Here is a 27081-nt window from a genome sequence, read left to right as displayed (position 1 = left end):
AGAACTATGTAGACATTACTGAGACACCTCTCTGGTCAATAACCAATAGCGGAACCTGGATGCCCATATTGGCTCCTACATATTCTACGAAGATCTTTATCAGTCGAACCGTTATGACAACATACGTAATTCCTTTTGTCCATCGGCATGTTATTTTCCCGAGATTCGATCGTCGGTATCTTCATACCTAGTTCAATCTCGTTACTGGCAATAGCATGAAGAAAGCAATAGCACTAAAACTAAATGATCATTATGCTAAGCTAACAGATGGGTCTTGTCCATCACATCATTCTCCTAATGATGTGATCCCGTTATCAAATGACAACACATGTCTATGGTTAGGAAACCTTAACCATCTTTGATCAACGAGCTAGTCTAGTAGGGCATACTAGGGACACGGTAATTGTTTATGCATTCACACCTGTATTTAAGTTTCCGATCAATATAATTCTAGCATGAACAATAAACCTTTATCATGAATAAGGAAATATAAACAACAACTTTATTATTGCCTCTAGGGCATATTTCCTTTCAGTCTCCCACTTGTATTAGAGTCAATAATCTAGATTACAGTGTAATGATTCTAACACCCATGGAGTCTTGGTGTTGATCATGTTTTGCTCGTGGAAGAGGCTTAGTCAAAGGGTCTGCTACATTTAGATCCATATGTATCTTGCAAACTTCTATGTCTCCATCCTTGACTTGTTCACAAATGGAGTTGAAGCGTCTCTTTATGTGTTTGGTTCTCTTGTGAAACCTGGATTCCTTCGCCAAGGCAATTACTCCAGTGTTGTCACAAAATATTTTCATTGGACCCGATGCACTAGGTATTACACCCAGATCGGATATGAATTCCTTCATCCAGACTTCTTCATTTGTTGCTTCCGAAGAAGCTATGTACTCTGCTTCACACGTAGATCCCGCCATGACGCTCTGCTTGGAACTGTACCAACTGACAGCTCCACCATTCAATATATATACGTATCCGATTTGTGACTTAGAGTCATCCGGATCAGTGCCAAAGCTAGCATCGACGTAACCATTTACGACGAGCTCTTTATCACCTCCATAAACGAGAAACATATCCTTGGTCCTTTTCAGGTACTTCAAGATGTTCTTGACCGTTGTCCAGTGATGCACTCCTGGATTACTTTGGTACCTCCCTGCCAAACTTTTGGCAAGACACACATCAGGTCTGGTACACAGCATAGCATATATGATAGAACCTATGCTGAGGCATAGGGAATGACTTTCATTTTCTCTCTATCTTCTGCAGTGGTCGGGCATTGAGTCTGACTCAACTTCACACCTTGTAATACAAGTAAGAACCCTTTCTTTGACTGATCCATTTTGAACTTCTTCAAAACTTTATCAAGGTATGTGCTTTGTGAAAGTCCTATTAAGCGTCTCGATCTATCCCTATAGATCTTGATGCTCAATATATAAGCAGCTTCACCGTGGTCTTTCATTAAAAAATTCTTATTCAAGTATCCTTTTATGCTATCCAGAAATTCTATATCATTTCCAGTCAACAATATGTCATCCACATATAATATTAGAAATGCTACAGATCTCCCACCCAATTTCTTGTAAATACAGGCTTCACTGAAAGTCTGTATACAACCATATGCTTTGATCACCTCATCAAAGCGTATATTCCAACTCCGAGATGCTTGCACCAGTCCATAGATGGATCGCTGGAGCTTGCACACTTTGTTAGCACCTTTAGGATCGACAAGACCTTCTGGTTGCATCATATACAACTCTTCTTTGAGAAATCCATTAAGGAATGCAGTTTTGACGTCCGTTTGCCAGATTTCATAATCATAAAATGCGGCAATTGCTAACATGATTTGGGCGGACTTAAGCATCGCTACGGGTGAGGAAGTCTCATCGTAGTCAACCCCTTAAACTTGTCGAAAACCTTTTGTGACAAGTCGAGCTTTGTAGGTAGTAACATCACCATCAGCGTCAGTCTTCTTCTTGAAGATCCATTTATTTTCTATGGCTTGCTGGTCATTAGGCAAGTCCATCAAAGTCCACACTTTGTTCTCATACATGGATCCTATCTCAGATTTCATGGCCTCAAGCCATTTGTCGGAATCTGGGCTCATCATAGCTTTTTCATAGTTCGTAGGTTCTCCTTGGTCTAGTAACATGACTTCCAGGACAGGATTACCATACCACTCTGGTGCGAACCATGCTCTGGTCGACCTACGAAGTTCAGTAGTAACTTGATTTGAAGTTTCATGATCATCATCATTAGCTTCCTCTCTAGTTAGTGTAAGCATCACGCGAACAGTTTTCTCTGATGTACTACTTTTCAATTTGAGAGAAGGTACAATTACCTCATCAAGTTCTACTTTCCTCCCACTCACTTCTTTCGAGAGAAACTCCTTCTCTAGAAAGGACCCATTCTTAGCAACAAAGATCTTGCCTTCGAATATGTGGTAGAAGGTGTACCCAATTGTTTCTTTAGGGTATCCTATGAAGACGCACTTCTCCGATTTGGGTTCGAGCTTATCAGGCTGAAGCCTTTTGACATAAGGGTCGCAACCCCAAACTTTAAGAAACGACAGCTTAGGTTTCTTGCCAAACTAGAATTCATACGGTGTCGTCTCAACGGATTTAGATGGTGCCCTATTTAACGTGAATACAGTTGTCTCTAATGCATAACCCCAAAACGACAGTGGTAAATAGGTAGGAGACATCATAGATGGCACCATATCAAAAAAAGTGTGGTTACGACATTCGGACACACCATTACGCTGTGCTGTTCCAGGTGGCGTGAGTTGTAAAACAATTCCACATTGTTTTAAATGAAGGCCAAATTCGTAACTCAAATATTCTTCTCTGCGATCAGATCATAGAAACTTTATTTTCTTGTTACGATGATTCTCCACTTCACTCTGAAATTCTTTGAACTTTTCAAATGTTTCAGACTTGTGTTTCAGAAATGTGCACCTTTTTCGCTGTCCTTGTCCTTGCTGCTACATGCGGAGGGAGGGGAACAGCTCGGCCCACCCGCCGACAGGCTTTAGTCACCTGGGCAGGAGAAGCATCCACGCCATTGTCGGCTGCTTCAGGCTCAAATGGTGGCCCATCGAAGCTCCATCCGATGGGGTCCAGCCACCATGAGGGCTGGCGAGGCCCGCATCCTGACAAACACCGTCTCGGCGGGCAATCGCCTTGGCCTCCCTCCTCCCTCTCTCCCACATCGTTGGACCGGAGGTGGTGGCGCTGCTCCAATAGGCGGTTTAAGGCTGACGGCGCTAGCTGAGGACACAGCTAGAGGTAGGTGGGGCATAAATTGTGAGAAAGAATTAATCTCTCGTAAGTTCGAGTTTAAAGGTCGTCAGAAAATTTCCGGCTGAAAATGAAGATTCCGGTTTAAGATCCGGTTCAAGGGAAAGATGTCTCCCATAAAGTTTTGAAGCTCTCAATATCCGGTTTAACATCCCGGTTCAAGAAGAATTTATCTCTTGCAAAATGTTAAAGGTTGCCGAAGAGGACCTACTGCCATGATGCGCGGTTCAAACATGGGTATCCTGCCTTATTGGCTTGTCATATTATTGATCACGTGGGGGCTTCTGTTTATAAAGAGACATCTGGTTTACCCCTTGATTCAGCTTATAAAGCCTTATATAAAAATCACTTGGGGGCTTGGTCGTATTCGAACCATAGTCACACCTCTTGATCGGCTTAAAGCCAAATTATTTCGGGGCCAAAGAGAGTGTTGCAAAAGAACAACTCAAACATAGGCACCCACTGAGCACAACTCAAATTATTGCTTGGGGATTCTTTGCTATCGAAAATAAACAAAGAATCTACACTTGTAATAGGCTATCAAGCCATGGCTTGAAAGCCTGGTGTATACACCTAAAACCCCGGGTTAGCCTGCCTTTTTTAAGTAAGTCACTCTGTCCAGGTAAACCTGGTATGACCCGTCGAACTATGACAAGTCAATCTATATGAGACCCTGAACTTGTCAAAGTTAAAACGACGATTGGTTAAGGATTGAGGACCATCTTAAAAGGCTTTGTGAAATGGTTTAACTCAGTGTCCTGGTAGCCCATGAAAAGCCTCGAATTTGGGGCCTGGCAGCCCGTGAAATGCCTCGACTACAAGTTTTCATTTGCTTTTTGCCAAGTTTTTCTCTCTTTTGATAAGAATTATGAGGTTTTTTGATAAACCGGTGTTCATCAACCCGGCTCGGCTTTCAACTGCAAGTTGTCAGTACATGATCAGTTATAATCCGGCGCTTATTAACCCGGTCTGGTTTTGACTATAAGTCGCCAGTATTGAATATGGATAAACCGGTGTTTATCACAACCTGGTACGGTTTTATAATAAACCGGCACAGTATGAAAGGAGTTATCATTACTCAAGATTAGGGGTTATCACTCTTACTACAAAAAGTTGGTAAACCAACGATGTGATTCAATGTCACAGGTATGATATATTACATATTTTCTTATACTTAAGTGCAGCCTTGGTTATAAACCCGGGTTATATGTTGGGCATTATGACCCGTCCGGCGGTAAACCGCCAGGACACTTTAAACTTGTTGTATGCAGAAACGAGTTGAATAAAGCATGATTATAAATCACCGGCGTTTATTAACCCGACCTGGCTTTCGACTATAAGTCGCTAGTATGATGATAAATTATCCAGTGTTTATTAACCCGGACTGGCTTGGGATTATAAGTCGCCAGTATATGTTTGAATTGCGCCATTGGAATCATGCGCTCATAAATCATTGAATTATATTATTCAAATCTTCAAATAGCCAACATGGCTGGATTTTTATTATGGTTATCAATAAAAAGTATTATGATTAAGGTCTTCAAAGTCGCTTTAGCGCAATGGCTATTATATTATTAATGGATATGATTTATTAGACATTGGAAGGAATAGTCCCGTGTCGCTGCAGGCTTACGACCCGGCACTTGGGGGCTACATTATTCAAGTTGAGATTACATCAAATATGCAAGTCTCATGTCGCTGCAAGCATACACCATGACACTTGGGGGCTAATGCAAAGTCAGTTTTTTCTCACCTTATTGAAGAGCCGACTCATCACAGTGTAATGAGTCAGCCCTTGGGGGCTACCAATTGCTCCTGTCAACAATTCAAGGTACACAAGTTTTAAAACCATTATATTGACAGGTCCGCTGCTCAGTTGGTAAAGCACAAAGCTCTTCACCTTGTGGACGTGGGTTCAAAGCCCCATGGTGGAGTTACATCATATGATGTTATTTTCAATGAAGCATGATCATATTTATAAAGTCCCCGCTCATTATTGCATAATGACCCGGCCCTTGGGGGCTATACTAGTTGAAGTTTTTTGAGCATCAGGCAATGACAAGTCCCAGGTTGCTGCAAGCATGACAACCCGGCACTTGGGGGCTACATAATATGGAATATTCAGTTGTGACTAATGAATGAGATGAACAATCTGGATTTCTTCAAGGTTGCAACATTTATATTGAAGCAAGTCTTAAGCCATCACTTTGTTCTGCTCAAGACTTGGGGGCTACAGGTATTATATTATTGTCGAAGAAATATTTTCAAATTCTCTCTTTGAGCAAACCAGATTGACCCGGTGTCACCAATCATTATGACCCTGTGGCTGCAACCAGGCGTCATCAATAATCATGAACCGGCATTGGCAACAATCATGAACCGGCGTTGGCAACAATCATGACCCGGAATTATCAGTTTTTATAACCCGACAATGGTGGTAATCATAAACCGGCAAGTTCTACATCTTCAAGCCGGCTGAATATCAGTTGAATATTTGAAGAACAATATTTTTGTCAAATCAGAGCATTGAAGGCCGATTTAAATGGATTTTTTATTTGCAATATTTCTTCTACAAGCAAATTGATTATGAAGCTGGTCTAATGACCCGGATTTTCTAGAAGAAGGAAATAACAAGGACTTAAGGATGATCAGATGCCGGCTTACAAGAATATTTAAGCCGGAGCTCAACCTGTCAATTTCGTTCTTTGTTTATGTTGCAGGATCAGTTTAACATGGGTAAATCCAAATTAAACTAGGGGCTAATGTCGGGGATATACCCCGCGGTATGAACTGCCGGATGTATGACCCGGTTGGAGTTTGGCGATTCACTGGCGACCTGCTTGGACCTGGCGGTTTACGATTCATTGGTAATCTGGCAGGCGGGTCAGAGGAGCGACAAGACCTGGTAGCCCAACATGCGGTTCATGAAAGGCTGGCTCATGTTATGGTGGGCCGGTTTAAGAGGAAGACATAAGGGATATTCTCCTACAAAGGAAGCAAGACTAGGACTCCACTTGTAATAGAGTAATCCTAATCCAACTAGGACTAGTCATGTAAACAGGCCTTTCAACATATATAAGGAGGGGCAGGGCACCCCAAAGAGGGACAAGCAAGAAGAAACAATCTTGAGGGCTAGATACAAAGAGCCGGTTTACGGCGACTCCCTCGTGATGATAATGAGACCTAGCCACAAACAGAATGTAGGGTTGTTACCGGAAGATGTTTTCCAGGGCTCGAAGCTGTCTAAATCCTTGTCTTGTGTTGCGTCTCTCGATTCCGCTCAACCCCTCTCAAGCTACCACATAGATGTGTTGGCCTCACGACTAAGTCCTCACACTAGGACATCTGCCGTGACAAAATCACGACACCGCCGGTGCCGATTTGTGGCGGAGACAACAAGAACGAGAGGTGTGTGTGACCTAGGCTATATGGACTGGGCTGGGCTGAACTGGGATGCGTGCGTTGTGTACCGAGCTCAGGCCCAGTGGGCCCAGTGTGTTGTGTTCTGTATTCTGTATCTGGGCCATGTCACTGTCCTTTGTTTTTGCAGCTACAATGCGCAGTAATTCTAAAAGAAGCTACAATGAGCAGTTCTTGTAAAAAAGCTAAAATATGCATGGTTTCTAAAAAAAGCTAAAAAACTCAGTTTTCTATAGTCACTAAGAAGCACTGGATGAAAAATGCCATTGCAATTTTCATCCATAAAAAAAGTGTCACTATAGTGGCATTTTCGGAGCCCCTAGTGATATCTTGGAAGAATCTAGAGAATTGTAATGATATTTTTCAAAAGCTGATAACTAGAATTGCATTTTTTTTAATCTGCTAAAATTGTAGAGAGTTTTAAGTTTGACCTCAAACACTCTTGAAATGCTCTATTTAGTTACACCTAAGCTTGACAATCTTGCACTCTTGAAGCTTCTATTAAGTTATTTGTTACATTATAATAATCTAAATAATCGAATATGTTTGAAATTGTGTAGATATAAGAAATGTACAATACTACATTAAAGGCCATTAATTAATTCCGGTATGAGTGTGATACTTCTGGTTTGCCTAGATTTATGGTAAATATATTCTAACAGGAAATTTAACATAACAAATTGAATAAAACATACTTTTCGACATAATATCATCTCATATTAATATAACATTATTTTAATAATGAATATTATAATTATATGCTAAAATTTGCACACTGATATACTGGCATCATGTTATTGTTAAAAATCCGTTTGTAGTATTTAAAAAATATTGAAATATTTCGTTGCAATATATGAATAACTTTGAAGCAAAAAAGTTTATTATAAGTACGTGAGAATTATTAATATTTGATCTTTTTACTCTAAAGTTTATTATACATATGAAAGACATTTTTTCTATGCATGGTGGTAGCTACGCAATAAATTGAAACAATCATTTCATTCTAACTCATATAAATTTTGACATAATGTGAGGCCTTCATTCTAAATCCATTCATATCTTGCCAGCTCCGCAACTGTTGAATTTTAAACTCTTAAATTGTTTATAGTAGGAGAACCACACTGATGGTTTCCTAATATTTTAGTTACAAAATTTAATACAACATTCGGAAAACATTATCTCTGGCATTATAGTAAAAATGAACTGCATTGTACGAGATTATGAAAGTCTTTACATAAAAAAATATGTTTAGTTTGATCATCACTTCATAAATATTGTCTTTGCAATACCTTAAACTTTTAACAGTACGGTGTTCTACTAAAATAATCAGAAAATAAGAACTATGAAAGACTAAGTTTTCACGTTCCCATTTCTTCATGATAATTTTTGAAAGGGCGCACCGAATTTTCCTATGCACCCCATATATTTTTAGGGATCGTCCACAAAGGTTAAACCAAAATTTTAAGGATTTTCACACTCACAAAAACATAAGTCTCTTAACCATTTTTGTCATTAATACTCCAAAACCACAAAGAGGGCACTAGATGCACTTACACTTCCTCGGTGCTTATAAAAGCAACAACCTTTTTTCTTATACCATGCTTCATGTGATGCTATTATGCATGCTTTTTTTTCTTCTTCGTCCACACGTATGATCTTACCACCATACAACACTGTACATCGGACACCACATGTGCTTGAGCTGATGCTAGCAAGACGCCTCCTTCGTCTAAGCACATGTGTGGACATACTAGCATTTGACAAAGTTAAGCGCTTAATGACATGCAAATGGTCTCTCCTTGAGGCCTTGTATGGTGCAGAGTGCTTGGATTCTCCGTACTGCTAAATCAGCAGCAAGAGCGAGCCCTTTGCAACAAGCTAAAGCTTCCAGGCTTGCAGGATCGACCATACCGATATTTCCGCCTTTATCGCGGAATAGACTATCCCGCAATTCGGGACAATCCATGAACGATAGATGTGGTCTCTTCGCGTGTTGGTTCGCTCGCATCTCACATATGCTTTTTTTTCATGCCGTTCGCTACTCTAAAAAAAATAGAGAAAACCAACAACATTTTGATCTACAAGAAAGCATGGCTATTGGCCCAAAACAATTCCAAAATGTTTGTAAATTTGAAATAAATACACAAATTTAAGGTATCATGATTTTTTATTTCAAAACTCAATTATTAAAAATATTCAAGAGTTTGAAATTTTTAATGAAATTGAAAATATGTTTGTGAATTTAAAAGGTTTTGTAACTTTTAAAAACAAATCATAAGTTTGAAAAAACACATTAATTTGAAAGTTCATGAATTTTATAAATGCTCGCAATATTCAAATGTTCACGAATTAAAAATATTCTTAAATTGGTAAAAAATATGAATTTGAAAAAGTTCACCAATATATAAAATGCTCAAGAACTGAAAATCAATATTCATATATTTGGAAAAATACAAATTTGAGTTTGTTTGTGAAATTCAAAACTGTTATGAATTTGAAAAAATGTCATGAATATAAAAATGTTCTCAAATTTAAAAATGTCTGCAGACTTTAATAAGAACATATAAGAAGGAGCAAAAAATAAGAAGAAGAAAAACAGAAAACAGAAAAATGAAACGCAATAGAAAAAGGAAACTGAAAAGGAAAATAAAAGATATGAAAAACTAGAAGAAAGCAGTTTTCTCAACTAGTTTTACTCGTCTTGTTTAATAAAAACGATCCAGTATTAGAAGGTTCACCAGAAGAACAAAAGCACACTCAAACATAATAAAAAAATACATTGAGGTCATTGGACCACCGAATGACCATTGACGCCACCATAATGAACCATTGATGAGCCGCTGCCATATCGGTTTTGGCCTAATCTTGTCGTTGTAGTCAAAAAGTCTTCTTGCACCTGCCCTTAAGGACCAACGCCTTGGAACCACAATAGTCGCCAGCAAGACTTAACTTCGGTCCTATTTGAATTTACTAGTTGTCGGTGTGATTTTGTGTGTGTGCGATTCGTATTGGTTATCTGCATTCTAACTAGGCCTGGTGTGTGCTTTTTTTGTCTATCCCTTTAGTGCTTCACTTTAAGCTAATAAATTCCACCTTTTATCAAAAAAGAAAAGGAAAAACAACAAAACAACAGTGTCCTGCTCACAAGGACTAAATAAATAGAGCAGGGAGTTGCTACTATAAATGATGCACCAACAGTATGAGCCTTTTGGCGGTTCCATTAATTCAGACATACATCCAAAAGATAGTTAAACAGATGGGCAGGGAGCAGAAGAACAGGTTCAACGGAGAGCGTTCTACAATCTCCGATTCTCCATACAATCACTAAAGCATTCATTTGTGACTTTAGTTGATTATATTTCTACAGGTGGTAGCTATGGCCGTTGAGGGGGTTTCCTATTATGACAATGAATGGTCATGGTTTACTTTTTGTCATAATTTTCTTTAACCTCCAAAATCGAAATATGGTATGATCACTATTTTTGGTGGCATTTTTTTGTTCTTGTGTTATTATAGCATAGTGCTATATGGAGTAAACTATAAATTTTCAACAGACTATCCAAGATGCAGGATATCGCCATATGGTGGTACTTTAGTGATCATTTAGCAAACTTCTTGTGCCGCCTTTCTGTTGATGTATAAATGTATTGCCCAGTCTCTTCCATCAGATCGCTCTTTTGGTTGCATTGGCTAGAGCTTACGCTTCTACATGGTATCAGAGCCAAGAGATTTTGAGTTGAAGACCCGCTGATGCAATTAAAATGCAGCCCACTTTCGGTCCACGTTTAGGCCAAGGAAGCCACATGTGAGGGGGAGTTTTGACGTATAAATATATTGCCTAGTATCTTCCATGAGATCGGTTTTTTAGTTGCATTGGCTAGAGCATGCACTTGTACACTGTTTTGCATACATGGTTCTACAGTTAACATGTACCTTTTAATCAACTATATTTCATGTTTGTTAACCGTGCATGAAAGCATCTAAAAGAAAACCAATTTTGCAGTTTTGAAAAAGATTGGTTTTGCACGCACCCTACGACATGGGAGAGGTACCAAACTTGCACAATCCACTACGAACAAGTCCCACGGCTAGAGCATTCTGAAGAAGAGTCGGAGCATTCTAAAGTAGAGCCAGAGGAATTTGAAGAAGAGTGGCGCCTTCCGGAGAAGAGTCGATTCAGAAGAGCCGGATCATACTGAAGAACAGCCCGAGCAATCTAAAGAAGAACCGGAGTATACTGAAGAAAAGTCGGAGTGTTCTGAATAAAAGATATACAGTAGTATTCTGAAGAAGGGCCATCACCCAACAAATAGAAAATTACGGTCAGAGCGTCTCGTACCCAATAAAAGATATACAGGAGTGTTCTGAATAAAAGATATACAGTAGTGTTCCGACGGTGCATCTCCGTATAACTCTAATAGAAAAGGTTGGTCCTATAAGACTTTGTTTGGGCAAAAGTCAATCAATTTGGATGTTCTTAGATCTTGCATAGGCCACAAAAATGAGTTGGTTCCGCCACTGGATCAACACATGGAGCAAGAGTAAGAAATCATAATGATGGTCACCTGCTCTTTCCAGCTGACCGACATCGTAAGGAACTACTGCATAACATGGTAGTTGCTCATTCCCGCCGTGACCCCGCCTCCTGCTACGCGCGTAGCCAAAACATCATCTCATCTATCTTCTACTGGTTTCTTGTGGACCAAATTGGTATTATGATGGATTTAGCACACTCACCTTGTTTACTTTTGGCAATGCGGTTTTCGCCATGGTCTTTTGGATGTTGCTTTACTATTCTACCATTATTGACACGAATGGTGCATCTCATAAGTTCATTGAGGTAGTACTTAAAAGTAACAGCAGAGAGTCAGCCGGAGAAAGAAACAAGGAACAGAGCATGCTGGAGGAAAATAATAATGAAAAGAAGCAGAAAAAACGGAAAAAGAAACTCAACTATGAAGGTAGTTTTTTTTCTTTTCGTGATATAGTTAAGCCTAACAACTCTTCTGGTCCACCTCTTCTTGCCACAGAGCATTCTCTGTCGGTCTGTCCACACACACACACACACACACACACACACACACACACACACACACACACACACACACACACACACACACACAAAAGAAAGAGTGATAGAGAGAGCATTCCTCAGGTCTTTGTAATTTGAGATTACCTTGGAGTCTTCATCATAGCTTTAGCTATGTGCTCGTCTGCACTTGCCTTGGATATCCATTAGAATTGCTCCCCAGCCGAGACACCATCTCCACATTGTTCATACACTTTTCCACTGAGCAAAATTAAAAAACAGAGCACGGCTAGTCTGCTACCTCCCTTCGATGCGTAGAGGGAAAACCGCAAAACAACAACAGTTATCTGCTAGCAGGCATCAGCAGACTGCTCACCCATGCTCCATGTATATATCACAACACATGGTCTTTCCAAATCGTCTTCGTATATAAATCAGACAACCCATATGTTTAAATCTAAGGTGCTCATTCAGAATGCATGAGACAAATGAACAGAGCAGGGAATGGTCATTTTTAACCTCTAACAAGCCGGCCAGTGGCTACTGAACCAAATGGCGCACCAACAGTATGAGACCCAGCCAGCATTAATTTCAAACGTGCATCAGCAGAGAAGCTAGTTAAATGTCTCTATGATGTTCAAGAGACAAGTCTGTGGATGATGACAATGCCTGAAGATCTGAAGCAGCCGGCTTTCTAGCTATATATGCAGTTGCTCATATATACTTCATGAGATAAATAAACAGAGCAGGGAATGAACAACTACAAAAATAAACTAAGCACATGCCTAGCAGATCTGAAGAACACGGCGTTCATTGCACAGGACAACAAAAGTTTTGTCATGCAAGAAAAACGTTCATGGCACAGGGCATGTTGTATCAAGTATGAAACCCAAGCACCGTGGATATATTACATAACTCATTGCCAGAGTAAATGATTGACCCCCAGTTGCATTTATTCAGAAGTATATAGCATCCGTACAAACCAAAAGTACAACATACTCCAGGATAGGGTTGCACAACAAGATGGCAATAACAAGATCCTAATTAGACACTTGTTCCGGCAATTGTTTCATCATCGTATAATAGCCTGAAGAGAAAACTCTGGATAAAATCGGACCGGAGGAAACTCTGGATGACTCATTCATCCCGACGGTGGCGACAACCAGGGTCGCCGTTCTCCTACTTGCAGGCGCCTTCGAGGTCCCTGCCCTCTACTCCGACCCCATGCCCGGGTGAAAACCCAAAATCTCTAGATTATCGACTCATACAGTAGCACCGAACCTTCTGGTGCCTCGCACGGCGTATTCGGATGGAGCTCATCGGCTGCCCACCTTTGGGTGCGTCTCCACTGATTACTGCTCGCCATCTCCGCCATCACTTTTACCTTCTACTTCTGCGCTCATTCGTCGTGCGAGGCGATCGATCGCGGACAATGGGGACATCGCCGGCATCGACAAGACGACGCTAGGCTAGTACTCGGCGCCAACAAACTACAGGAAGGGATGAACGAAGTTGACGTCCTCGCCGGCTCGTCGTGGTGAGCTCCGTCGGCAGACAAAGCTGCCATGGCCGGTCATGCCTCGCCCAACTCTGATCGCTGTTTCGCTACTTGGTCGCTGCTTCTCTCGACATGCCAATGCTTGACAGTACCATAGGCAGCTTGGCACCCAGCGCCTATGTCCATATCGAAGCCATGCATGCATTGTTGTGCTCCTTGTATGTGTACAACATCATAGGAAACCCACAAGCTACCCAAAACCGGACACGTTTTTTACCTGCAGTACTATATAATGGCCGCTCCAGATCAAACGCGCTCCACCTCCGACCCTACTTCGCATTCTGAGGCGGCGCAGATCCCCAAGACAGACCCTAACCCCTGGCCTGGTAGGGTTTCGTCCGCGCACCCAGCAAGGGTACGAGGATTTCCCTTCCGTTCCCCAATCAAACGCCGGTGGTGACGGGACCTATCTAGGGTTAGGGTTTGCCTGCGGAAATTCGACGGGCGAATCGACAGCGTGCCTTTGTCTCCATCCCATCCATTGATTCCGCCCATCTCGATTCCGTGCGAGGTTTTTGCTGCAGCAATTCCAGGAGGTAATGACACTCAAATTAGAGCTATCAAAGGAAGAGGAGAAGATCTTCCTACGGCTTCTTGATGTAGTCCGTCACTACCGCCTTGGCACTACGCTTCGCGTCGCCGGTGGCTGGGTCCGGGACAAGCTACTAGGGAAACAACCTACTGACATTGACATTGCCCTTGATAATATCACGGGCCAGGATTTCTCCCAGAAAGTCGATGCCTACCTAAAGCTCATAGGGGAGGGGGACAAGAAACGAGGAACCAAACTTATCCCGTGGTATGTTAATCCTCCTCCTCCTCATGAATGTTATGACACTTTGACACATGTTTTTTGAGATGCCATGGCTATTCTTTAAATTGAATTATATATTACCTTTTTTGTGCAGCAATCCGGATAAATCCAAGCACTTGGAAACTGCTAAGACGTACATGTTCAACAAAGAAATTGATTTCGTCAACTTGAGGTCTGAAAAATATGCAGAAAGCAGCCGCATTCCCACCATGAAGGACGCCACTCCTGAAGAAGATGCCCACCGCAGGGACCTAACAATTAATAGCTTATTCTTCAACATCAACGATCACATTGTGGAAGATTTTACTAAAAGAGGTATTGACGATGTCATCAAGGGCCTTATTGACACTCCTCTAGATGCCAAAGCTACCTTCTTGGATGACCCACTTAGAGTTCTTCGGGCAATTCGATTTGCCGCTAGATTCAACTTTACGTTATCCGATAGGTTGAAAGAAGCTGCTTCAGACGAAAAGGTGAAGTTGGAACTTGCTTGCAAGATCAGCAAAGAACGTGTTGGGAAGGAGATTGATCTTATGATGTCAGGCGAACACCCAGCTGATGCAATGTCTTACATTCGTGATCTGGGGCTATTTTATATTGCATTTGCTTTCCCCAAAAATTGCAGCCCTCCAGTTTTTGACAATTGTGATCGCTGTTGTGTTTCACACATTGAATCAGCTTGGAACTTTGCGATTTCTGTGCACAGCGGAGTTTCCCATCCCATGCTGCTGGATGAAGAGGAAAAGCTTTACCTCTATAGTGCACTCTTTTTTCCCCTTCGAAGGATGTTCTACTTGAATAAAAATTCAAAGAAGATTGCTGTCACTAGCTATATTATTCAGGAGTCATTAAAGCTGCCAGCATGTGTTGCGAAATCGGTTCTCGACGTGCATGCTGCCAGCAGAAAGTTTGCTGATCTAGTGCTCCTGTTTGAATCCAATGTCGCTTCGCGAGTTGTCAGAGATGAGGTGGAAGATGCATGTCATGATATACCAATGGACACATGGAAGCGTGTTTATGCAGGAGTCGTACTTAATGAAATAAAGGACTTATGGCGGGTGGCACTTGCTATATCCATTATCTTTTATCCAGAAGCTGAAAATGCTGGCGGCACACTCATCCAGCAGCAGGATGAGCTGCATCGGAGGAAAGAGCAGTACATGAGAGTTGAGCGTTCCATAACTGATCTAGGTCTCAATGAGGTCTGGAAGTTAGAGCCGTTGGTCAATGGGAAGATCATCATGCAAATTATGCAGAAGTCAGAAAGTCCACTGATCGGAGAATGGAAAAAACGTTTGTTCAAGTGGCAGCTCGCGCATCCTGAAGGAAGCAGGGATGATTGCGTTGATTGGTTGAACGGATCGCAATCGAAACGCCAGAAAGTAGAATCCAGCACCTGATGGTGAACTGCCTGTGTGTGCTAGTTATGTCAAGTCAAGCGCTGTTGTGGATAGTTGGATACCTCTTGGCTCACATTGGACGTTTAGTTTATCGTTCAGTTTATATTTCAAACTATTGCAGAACGCATTCTGCCTAAATATTTGTAATTGCTGCTCCTCTGTCTACTATAAAACCAAGGAGACAGAGTACGATCAATGAAAAACCATAAGTTTCTCAAAAAGAAAAATTATAACTCCAAGGTGTCTGCTACATGCGAGAAGACTGCATTATGTACTGCAAGACACAAAACTTTTCGCCTGCTGTGAGATGAAAGATAGCCTTGTCACAATGGTTTTCTTTAGTGGCCCGGTCCAATTCCAACATCTTAAAGGCTCTATGGACCGATATGAACCACTTTTAGAACTTTTCACGCGTTTTGTATTCTTTTCTGATTTTTAGTCTTTTTCTATCTGTTTTCGGTGGTAATCCGTTTCGTTTTTCTGTTCTGTTTTCTTCCTGTTTTTCTTTTCGCTTTTCCTATGTTTTTCATTTTGCTTTTCATATGTTTTGCTTTCACCTGGTCTCCTCTGCCGGTCGAGCCCTGTTCCTCTCCTTGCCTTATCGAAATAGTGACCCTCCGAGGAAAAGGGTAAACCACGCCGAAAATTCAAAAGGGGCAAAACTAAACAGGGGTCGGGCTGGCATTGCGGTAACAGGCTGAGATAGAAAAACTAGGTCTGAGTCTGACAGCAAAAACCAGCCCGAAAACCAAACCTTCCAGCGCGAATCTCTGCACAAGAGTGGACGGAGAGAGATTTGAATGTAGGCGAACTGAAAAACAGTCGACTACAAAATAACAAATCCATAAGGTAAAACAGGTTTATGCTTTTGTAAGCTAGTACGGTACTTACAGAAACAACACTTGGGAAGTATTCTTCAGGATTTAAGAAGTACGCTTTGTCCCACTTAAGACGAGAGAATCCATCTTTAGACCACACATTCCGGAAGACGAGCAATCTCAGCTACACTAAATCTTGCTGCTGCTGCTACCCCTGCAAGTAGGTCCCATCTCCCGGGTGAGCTTCCGCATCACACACTTCTGGACCTTGCCGGTGGACGTCTTGGGCAGCACGCCGCGGAATACCACGGTCTTGGGCACCATGTACCCCGCCATTTGCTCCCTGCTCCATGCGATCACCTCGGCTGCGGTCACCACGCCTGCCGCGCCCTCCTTCAGGCTCACGAACGCGGTGATGTCTCTCACCAGAACTTGTCCGGCCGCACCACCACTGTCGCCTCGCTCACAGTTGGGTGGCTATAGAGTGTGGACACCACGCTGCTGATTTTCTCGCCGCCGCTGATGATCACGTCCCTTGGACCCGTCGCGCATCTCCAGTTACCCATCCGGGTGCATCACCCCAACGTCGCCCGTGTAGAACCACCTGTCGTCTTGGATCCCCACCCTTGTTGCCTCTCTATTGTTTAAGTACCCCAGCATGAGACACCCGCCACGGAGCACGATCTCGCCCATCGTGGTGCCATCTTGGGGCACGCTGCAGCCTGTCTTGCCGTCCACAATGTCCACCTCGGCCATGCCAGGGTGCGCACGCCTTGCCTCGCCTTGAGACACGTGTGCTCTGACACCGGCAGCTTGTTCCACTCGCCCTTCCACGCACATGACACGACGTGGCCTCCAGGATCCGTCAGCCCGTACCCATGGCTGACCTCAAAGCCCAATGCATCTGCATGATGTAGCACTGCCGCGGGCCGGTGTTCATGATTCGTACCTTCCTATGCAGAGGCTTGCGCACACCCTCCTGCGCGTTGTCCAGCATGCTGAGCACGACGGGCACGCCACAGAGATGCGCGACCCCGTGATCCATGATGGCGGTGTACCCATCCTTGGCATCGACGCGGCGGAGATAGATGTTGGTGCCGCCGCCGACAGCCATTCCCCACCCATTGGCGTGGAACATGGGTAGTGTCCACATGAACACTGGCCGCGGCGGCACCGCCCAGTCCACCAGCGACACCATGGTAACCAAAAAGATCCCACGATGGCAGTGCACGACCCCCTTGTAGGGGACGAGGATCCCCTGCCGTACGACACCCAGCCGTTCCCTCGCTGACATGTGGGCTGAACCTAGCCCACATGTCAGTGGGCCAACGACAGAGGCCGTACGTCAGAGGAGCCATTCCCCTTGTAGGCTGAGGAGTGGGTGACCAACATATAAGGGTGGCTCTCATTTTCTTAGAAGGGCTAATTATCCTTTTGCCCTCAGTGGTGTTCATGTGCTCAGTTTTGCCCTCAGATGCGAATTGTGCTCAGTTTTGCCCCTAGTCCGTGCGCACCGACTCGTTCCGTGAACTCTGCCGTCTCCGTCAGGTCAACCTTTTGACTCGGCCCTTACAGGTGGGACCAGGCGGCAGAAACGGCCACTTTTATTCAGACCGTTGCACGCGTGGCTTGTGGGACCCAGCAAAGAGCCGTTGAGCAGAGAGCCGTTAGCGGGTGTGCTATATAAGCGGGCGACAGCGGTGGTGACCACGGCGACAGAGAGCACGGCGGTGACCACGGCGAGAGAGAGAGCACGACGGCGGGAAGCTAGCTGTGGAGGGCGCGGCGGTGGGAAGCTGGCAGTGGAGGGCGCGGCGGCGTTGAGATCCCCTTCGGCTCCGAGCTCCATGTCTTCCTCAAGCTCCCGCGCCACCTCGCGGATGCAGAGCCGGGCGCGTGTGGACATGCCTGTCTTCGTCTGTCCGCGGTGCCGGGCGGGCGTTGATTGAAGGGTTTCTCAGACACCGAGGAACCAGAATCGTCCGTTCTACGTGTGCAGCGAGAATGGGGTAAGAATCGGGGCAATTGCACCATTTTCGTCGTCGGGATGTTTGAGCAATGGGTTGATCTGTTTAGTGTTCATGCAGGTGACATGCTTTTTTCTTTGGGTCGATGCTCTGGCCAAGACTCTGATGAATGAACTGCAAGAAGAGCATGAAGGATGGTTACGCATGTTGCCACGAACGGCAGTGGCCACACCACGAGCTCCAGAAGAAGAGATGGATGGCGAAGCACGCACTGACAGAGAGCTAGCTATTGAGCTTAGGATGTTGAAGAAGAAGGTTAGGAAGCTTGAAGATCAAGCACTACCAATACCCATTTGCAAATACTTTTGGGCATTTGTAGGTATGGTAATCGCACTGGTTGTAATGTTGAAAATGTATGGAAAGGCATGAATTATGAAGGAATTTGTAATCTTGAAATTGTTTAGGAAATTCATCTAGTTTAAATGTTGGTTAAAGTTGTTTAAATGTTGAAACAAAAAGAGAAGAAGTGACCAACATTTAAATATGTTGGAAAAAAAGAGAAGAAATTAGAAATTCAGAAACTTTTGATCAATGAAATGCAGCTCTCTGCTCTGCCTTTCTGTCCAAAAAAAGGTTGCTCTTGGGCCAAATTCAGAGCGTAGAGCCAAGTGCAGGCTAGACTAATGGGCCAACTGCATCCAATTAGGCCCATTCAGGGGTTTTCTTGCGTATTTTTCTGTTTTCTATTCTGATTTAATTTAGGCAGTAAATCATAATGCTGAAACTTTTTGTGGAAGCTAATTGAATTATTCCGGAGCCAAACAATTAATGTTAGAAATTTTTTGGAGCTGTTAATTAATCCAATTCAAATACACCCTGATTTAAATCAAAGACCAAAATGTCATGAAAAATGTGCCTCAGCTCTGGTAGAGGTTTACGCCAGGTGCCAAAATAAATGAACATTTTTTAAGGGCATTACATTGAGAAAAACATAATATGTCTAAAAAATGAAGGGTGGAAAATGCACAAAAAATTGGTGCGCCTGGGGACTCGAACCCAGGACCGCGTGGGTTTGTGGTGTTTAGGGCTACGCTGGTAACCGCTAGGACAGATGGCAAGACTTTGACATGGGTAGGGAAAGAAGGTATACATAGTGAGACTGTGAATTTTTTTTTAAAAAAAATAGTGAGACCGTGAATGTTGCACACGCATGAGAGTGGTTTTCCTTTGTTTTGCACTTAAATTTTGAAGGCTTGGAAGGTTGAAAATGTATGTTGCACTACCACATGATTTTGATCAGAGTGGCACTTGGTTTAGGGTTAGAGTGGCACTTGGTTTAGGATTTAAAGGGAATAAATTTGCATGTTAGTTCATGACTTTTTGTTTGAATGAAACAGAGGGCTTCTCACCCCCTACGAAAACCACAAGTTCTCGAACTTCATGACTTGTTTAGGGAAGAAATGATAAGTTTGGGCACGGACATTTTTTAACACACAAAATAAGATGGAACACACCGTACCATTACAATAACTTAGATAAGTTCACGGACAGTTCACGGACACATGATGAAACATGACACGACACGACACGACATAGAAAAGCAACAAAATAAAAAACCAAACATGACGAGCTTGACTCCGGGCTTGAACATCTTCATCTTGAACTCCTTCTTCCACCTTGGCCGCGTGCGCCCCTTCAACACCGTCTTCATCTTCACACCTCCTCCTCCTCGTCGTAGGGAAGGGAGTGCATCTGGCCTGGAGCGGGGAAGATGCGCTCGTAGTTGGTGTAGATGTTGTAGACGGTGAAGAAGATGGCCTCGCAGCCGCACCAAAAGACTTGGCCGAGGAGCTCGCGCGCATCAAATGGGTTGGTGAAGGTGACCGTGAGCAGTAGGAGGATGCCGCCGCGGTCACGAACCTCGTTGAGGGTGAACATCCTCGGCGAGCCCCGTGGGAGGTGGGCATAGACGGCTCTGAGGAAGGCGCGGGTGAGTTCGACGGAACCCCTCCACCTTGAAATAGCCCACACACGGAGCTCCCTCTCCACGAGCACGCCCGGTGGGTAGCGCAGCTCCGGCACCACAGGCGGACGGCTGAAGGTCGGCCCGTTGAACTGCATCTTCTTCACTTGGTCTCGCTTGGGGAGGGCTCGGTCGCTTGGGTGTTTGAAGTTGGAGAGGATCGGATCTGGCTTGTGGGTGGGAGAGGAAGAGAGGCACCCCATTTATAGGCCTGTGGGTGGGAGAGGAAGAGAGAAAGGATGAGAACGGTGCGTGTGTGAATCCGGACGCGTGTGTGTATCCGTTACGTTTTGCACACTTAAATTTTTGCACGAAAACGATGCATCTTTGACCGGGCAGTGCATGTGAACCGCTGCCCTGAACCACTGCCCTGAACCACCTAGCTCGCCTCGCTAGCCTAGCTCGCCTAGCGCGCCTCGCTCGCCTCACTCGCATGCATGCACGTCGCCGCCTCCCGCGCATGCGCAAACCCACGTAGCCGCCTCCATGCATGCAAGGCCTGGAAAGGCTGAGACGGGCTATTTACTGCAGTCTCAGGCCCAGACAACGAGACGGCCCAACGGTCCATCCAGCGCGCCCGATATTTGTTAAAAAAACAATCTCCCAGCCAATCAGATTGCATCTCGCGGATCGCCCCCCTCCTCCCCGCAGATTCCTTCTAGAAGGGTTAGATCGACGGCCCTTGATCACCGCTAGGGTTAGATGAACGGTCCTTATTCAGCGCTAGGGTTAGCGGGGTTTGGGAGGGGTTTGGAGCAGTCAAAGCTATGTTTGACCAAATTTCAAATGAGCATAATAAATTAAATAAAAATCAGAAAAATGAAAAACCTGCGCACATAGTCTTCTTATGTCATATACTAATGATTTAAGTTGATAAACAAGCTTTACATACATTTAAATGATAAGTTCATGTGTATTGTATGATATCTCGAGTATCTCAAACTCTCTTGTATGAAGTGAAGAGAAGTGTTTTGGGGAAATGAACATGAAAATTTCAAAAAACTCACCACAGCTTCATTTTGGAGTGACTAAGAAGGATCCAGGCTTAGTTTTTCATTTTGATGTTTTACACTTGTTTAAATCTTGGTCAAAGTTAAGTTTGACCAGAATTCAAATGAGCAAAACAAATTTAAAAAAAATCAAAAAATGGAAAAACCAGCGCACATAGTCTGTACATATAGAATATATGTGTAGGAAATTTATTTGACTGATTTAGATAAGGTCGAAAAAAACCTTGCTTAGAAATGAGGCCGTTTACCCTACCTTTGGACCCCTCTTTTTAGCACATTTTTCATGAAAATTTCAAAAACCTCACCACAACTTCATTTTGGATTGACTAAGAAGTATCCAGGCTTAGTTTTTCATTTTGATGTTTTAGACTTGCTTAAATCTTGGTCAAAGTTAGGTTTGACCAGAATTTAAATGAGCAAAATAAAATTCAAAAAAATCAAAAAAAAAGGAAAAACCATGTGCTCATTCAAACATCATCCAACAGATATTTAAACATCATGTCAAACATACTTCTAACATAGGTCCAACATCATCCAACAGAAATACAACATGTCAAGTGATAAATGTTTCATAATACAACATCATTCCTTATTCATAATGTTTCATAATTGTTCATAGATAGCGTTGGGGCTTCTGTCTGTTCCTTGAGCTTCTTGTCATCACTTTGCTCCTCGTGCACCTTGTGCTCATTGTTTCTTCTCTTCTTCTCTTGGTTGTCGGTACCTTGCGCGTCTTCTTCAAACCTATCATAGAGCTGTGCAAAACATAAAGGGTCCAAACATAAACGATAATGAGATCGTGTCAAGTGATAGATGTACAGTAGTATTTGACCCTTGCAAGATTTACATACCTAGCAGAACTCACAACAACAGAAGGTTGTCACCATTTGGAGCCTCACTTGGATCATCATTTGGAGCCTCACTTGGATCACCATGATCACCATTTAGAGCCTCACTTGGATTACCATTCGGAGCCTCACTTGAATCATTATTTGGAGGATATTTTGGATCATCGTCAAAATCATCCGGCTGTTGACCATCATTTTCATCATCTGTTGAGGCAACCGGCTGTTGACCAACATTTTCATCATCTGTTGAGGCAACCGGCTGCTGACCAACATTTTCATCGAAGCCTTCATCGAAACTCTCTCCGAATGCTGGATCTACTGTGTTATCACAATACTTACCGAAATGACCAGACCCACCACATCTTGTGCACTTACGCTTCCTCGCTCCAAGTCCAGCTCCTTCGCTGCGAGGTCTTATTCGACTCTTCCTTGGTCTACCTGCTGCTCTCTTCAGAACTGGAGCGCAAAGCTTGAATCCAGGGTCCACCATGTCCCATTGTTGTTTTCCCTCCATAGCAGGCAAGGCATAAGCATATGTGGCTTTGAACCTTGCAACAGAATAGTAATCATGCACATACTGCTGTATGTTCCCTGCTGGACCTGGGAGAGAAGTGATGAAAAACAAGGCATGAATGCATGGCAACCTAGTTATCTGCCATTGCCTACAACTGCAAGTTCTAGCTTCTAAATCCACTGGATATCTCCATTCCCTCTTCTCTTTATCCAAATATGATATCTCTGCTGTGGTACCCGAGCAAAGCGTCATGTTCATTTCCAAGCCTGTTGTCTTCTGCTTCAGTTCATTCATCACGGCAGGGATGATAATGTGGCCCATGAATTTTGCTTCGGCTATTCCTGCACGATAATGAAATTTCTGCATGTATTCTATCCTTATTCTGTCAAGAAAATCCACCACATAATGACCCTTTAGTTTCCGGATCGTTGAGTTGAAAGACTCTGCTAGATTATTGTGCACATAGTCAACTTTGCTCACTTCACTGAATTGGCTTCTAGCCCATAACTTGGAGTGGTGTGTTTCCAAGTATTCTTTCACTTTGGGATTCATGTATAACTGCCTCAAGTGATAGTTGTGCTTCTTCACACTGCATGTCAAAGATGCTGGCCATAAATTATCGGTATACACCTTTCCTTTGAATTTCTTCATGAAATTTGCAGCAAGGTGACGCATGCATTCCCTATGCTCTACTCCAGGGAACACATTGTCCACGGCCACTTCTAAACCTTTGCAGACATCTGTATGAATGACCAACCCATTGAGATGTGCAATAGCCCGGCGGAGATTATGCAAAAACCAAGTCCAGCTCTCCTCAGACTCTGTCTCTAGCACACCATAGGCAACTAGAAATACAAAACTATGTGCATCAACTGCACAAGCTGCTACTAACTGTCCTTTAAACCTTCCTGTGAGAGAAAAGTGGCATCAATAGCCAAATAAGGCCTGCAGCCTGCCAAAAAACCCCGGCGACAAGCCTCAAAGCAGACAAAAACCCTTCTAAAACATTCCTTGGTCTTTGTCACTTCCCTGAATGTGTACTCCACGGTGTGGTGATCAATATCTACAATACTACCTGGGCTTGTCCTCTCCAATTCACCTTTGAATGAATACAACAATTGAAAACTTTCCTGCCAGTTACCATAAATAGAATCCATAGCATGTTGTTTACCATTGGACAATCTCATGTATGGTAAATCTATCTTGAACTTATCTTTGATGTTCTTCTGCAATTCCTTTGGACCCACTTGCTGGTTTTCTTTCACCCACTTTTTTACTTCTTCTGCCACCCATCTTGACTTGGCTCTACTGATTGTATCCTTCCTAAGGGTTGATTCCTGACATGTGTGCTTAAAAGGATTCACTTTGACCTGAACATTAGTGCTATTCCGCATTTTAGCTGCAAGCAGCCTCCATGGACAACCCTCAGTCGGACAGTGCACTCTGTAACGTACTTGATCGCTCTTGTCAACTTTGAAAGTACGTTCTACCTTGATGCAGTATGTCACAAGTGCATTTCTACACTCATTCATGGATGCAAAAACTGTACCTTCTTCCATTTGAGGGTTCAAAGGGTCCCATTGAACAGCTGCAAGGTCTTCGTCCTCACCCATCGCGTCATCATCCACACGGACTGCATTGTGAGCCTCATCTTGGTTTTCAGCCCTAGGTGCCCGTCGTAAATTCTGAATAACATCAGAATATAACTTCTCTTCATCAACCCCAGAATTGTAGCCATCAGGCTCCACTTCAAGGGGGACCCTACTGCTGTTGCCCACACTTGTCGAGCCATCACGTCGCCGTGCACCAACTGAAATGTTCTGGCTAGAGATGCCATTACGACGACTTGATTCTCCCCGAGATGTTGCACCCGCCATCCTAGGTCCAAATGCCTGCTCAAGCACATCAACTTGCAGCCTCACATGGAAATTATCTTTCTCTTTATGCCTAACAAACATGGTAGCTAGCTCTTCATCATTACTAACTGTCACCCAATTCTTTCCCCCATCATAGTATTTGTAAACCACTTCATCAAGCAAACCCCAAGGATATTGGCTACAAATTACCTCCCCAAATTGTCTGAAACTCCAATTACTAGCCATTGGCAACCGATAATCAAAACCTCCTTGGTATTTCTTCTTATCCTTTGCATCGAACATGTACCGGTCCCTTCTAATGTGCACCATGAAAGCAAACCGCAACTCCATCCTAACCGGCGAAAAACAGAGACGAAATCAGCACACTAATTGGGCAAACCTACTCGAATCGAGTGTTCAAATGCACAACTAAGCTCAATCTAAACAAGAGGCGAGACTTACCCCTCGGGAACCCAGTCGTGGACGCGGCGGATCTCCGGCCCGATGCCTGCCTCGCCAAATACTCCGGGGTCGCCACTGCTCTCCATTTCGCCCTAGGGTTCTTCCTCCTAGTTCAAATAGCTCCAGCAGCCCCCCACCTTTGAGCGCTCCGGCCGGGCGCACGGAAGGAGGCCGCGCCGCGGGTCGAGCAGGTGGCGGGCGCCCCACCCGTGGCGTCGCAGGAAGGTGGTGGGCGTCACAATGAGCCGTGGAGCGTAGGCGCAGGGAGGTAGCGGCGGAGCAGGGCGTGCAGCTGGTGGCGGGGCAGGTGCTGGCCGCGGCGCAGGTGGCGGCGGCGGCGGCGCACGACAGCCGGCCGGGCGGATGGGTGTGAGCTAGAATGATTTGGGGATTTAGTTGCAGGGGCCTACATGTCAGCTCCGGACCCACGTCCACGTGGTCCCACGTGTAAGCTCCGGACCCACAACTACTAACGCCGGCGGACGGAATGGACTCAAATATGGCCGTTTGGCCTCGTCGTAGTTGCTGTGCACGGACTAGGGGCAAAACTGAGGACAATTTGCATCTGAGGGCAAAACTGAGCACATGGACACCACTGAGGGCAAAAGGATAATTAACCCTTCTTAGAAATGCTAGAAGCACATGGTTAGAAGAGAGTTTTGCTATGGCCACAATGTATGAATAGCTTGTGCGCTCGCATAGACTTAGAAGCACATGGTATGTGAAGAAACAAATAGCCAAATTACTGCCTGAAGGAGTAATTGTTTTGGAAACTAACGGGGCCGTGACTTTTTTTTGAGAAATTTGTGGGCCGTGTCTCCTTTTTAGAAACATTTGTAATCTTATTCATACTAATAACAATTGCAGCCTAAGCTCTAGGAAAATAGAAAGTAACCCCTCTGACTAAGAATTACAATAAAATATCTAGGAAACACATGCTTTGCTGTATCAATCTTTGCTAGAAGAAATACTCGAAAGACTTTGGTAAAGACGCTGCAATTGGACTGGAGCAACGATGTTGCCACCCTTTCACCCGCACAAACATTATCAATAATGTTTTTGAAAGCGCCTTGAGTTGTCCATCCAAAAAGATGGGAAGTCCTGATCAACGAACGTGCTTGGGCCGAGGATGATCCCTTATTAGTGCAGGACGACAGATCACAATATCTTCCCCAGCGCTGAAAGATTTCAACTCCACAAGGAATCAAACCAATAAAAAAAGTTTGACACACCAATGTTAACTCACCAGATCTGATAATGGGATCTGCGAGGTCTCTAACCTCATGGCACCGCTAAAAGAACGAGAGTAAATTTATTCTCACAAAATATGATGAATTTTTTAATCATATATATAAGAATGTTAATCAAGCATTTAAGAAAACAATGTTGAACAAGTATTTGAATAATGTTAATCAAGCATTTGGGAATTGTTAAACGTGTATAGAGAAAATATTGACCATGTATTAAAAAAGTGATGAAAAACCCGGTCATATATAAAAAATGTTAATCAAGCATTTGAATAGAAATATTGCACAAGTAATTGAAAACAAATAATGAAGCATGTTGACAATGTTGAATGTGTATAGAAAAAATGTTGATTATGTATTACCAAAATAATTAAAGAATTGATCATCTATATAAAATGTTAATCAAACATTAAAAAATGTTGAACAAAAACTGTAAATCAAGCGTTAATCTTTATAAATGTGTAACGAAAAATGTTAACCATGTATTAAAAGATGTTAATCTTTTTAGTTGAAAACTATTAATCAAGGATTAAAAAATTTTAAATATAAAAGTATAGTAACACTATTCATCACCCAGGGTGCAGAATAGTAATTCTTCACCCGAGGTAATATTACGATTGTTTTGTAAATAAATTATATTTGGAATAGAAATAGTTACATTCATACTGATTCACTACATAAATTTTGGCATAAGAAAACAAAAATATAGGTCATCAAACCAGAGAAATTGCATTTTATGCATATTTTGCACTATACTTTTATGTAACATAAAATATTTTTTACGGCGATTATATCATTTCTTACATTCT

The 27081-nt window shown here is 43.3% G+C and overlaps 1 protein-coding gene and 1 pseudogene across 1 annotated transcript; one reads left to right on the top strand and one right to left on the bottom strand.

Moving 5' to 3' along the window:
* The first annotated feature begins 13852 nt into the window (after positions 1–13852).
* On the top strand, positions 13853–15527 carry LOC119289982 (CCA tRNA nucleotidyltransferase, mitochondrial-like). The gene is made up of 2 exons (XM_037569130.1): positions 13853–14112; positions 14222–15527. The coding sequence occupies exons 1-2, from the start codon at positions 13853–13855 to the stop codon at positions 15525–15527; spliced, it is 1566 nt and encodes a 521-aa protein (XP_037425027.1).
* A 1007-nt stretch (positions 15528–16534) lies between these two features.
* On the bottom strand, positions 16535–17543 carry LOC119289981 (annotated as a pseudogene).
* Between the last annotated feature and the right edge of the window lie 9538 nt (positions 17544–27081).

The sequence above is a fragment of the Triticum dicoccoides genome, chromosome 4A, assembly GCF_002162155.2.
Source record: "Triticum dicoccoides isolate Atlit2015 ecotype Zavitan chromosome 4A, WEW_v2.0, whole genome shotgun sequence".
In the NCBI taxonomy this organism is placed as follows: Eukaryota; Viridiplantae; Streptophyta; class Magnoliopsida; order Poales; family Poaceae; genus Triticum; species Triticum dicoccoides.
Note: the sequence above shows the minus strand (reverse complement) of the source record. Positions and strands in the feature narration are given on the sequence as shown.

Coding starts and splice junctions, on each gene's coding strand:
- LOC119289982 (XM_037569130.1), top strand. CDS start 13,853: ATGACACTCAAATTAGAGCTATCAAAGGAAGAGGAGAAGATCTTCCTA. Junction 14,113..14,221: donor GGAACCAAACTTATCCCGTG/GTATGTTAATCC, acceptor TTTTTTGTGCAG/CAATCCGGATAAATCCAAGC.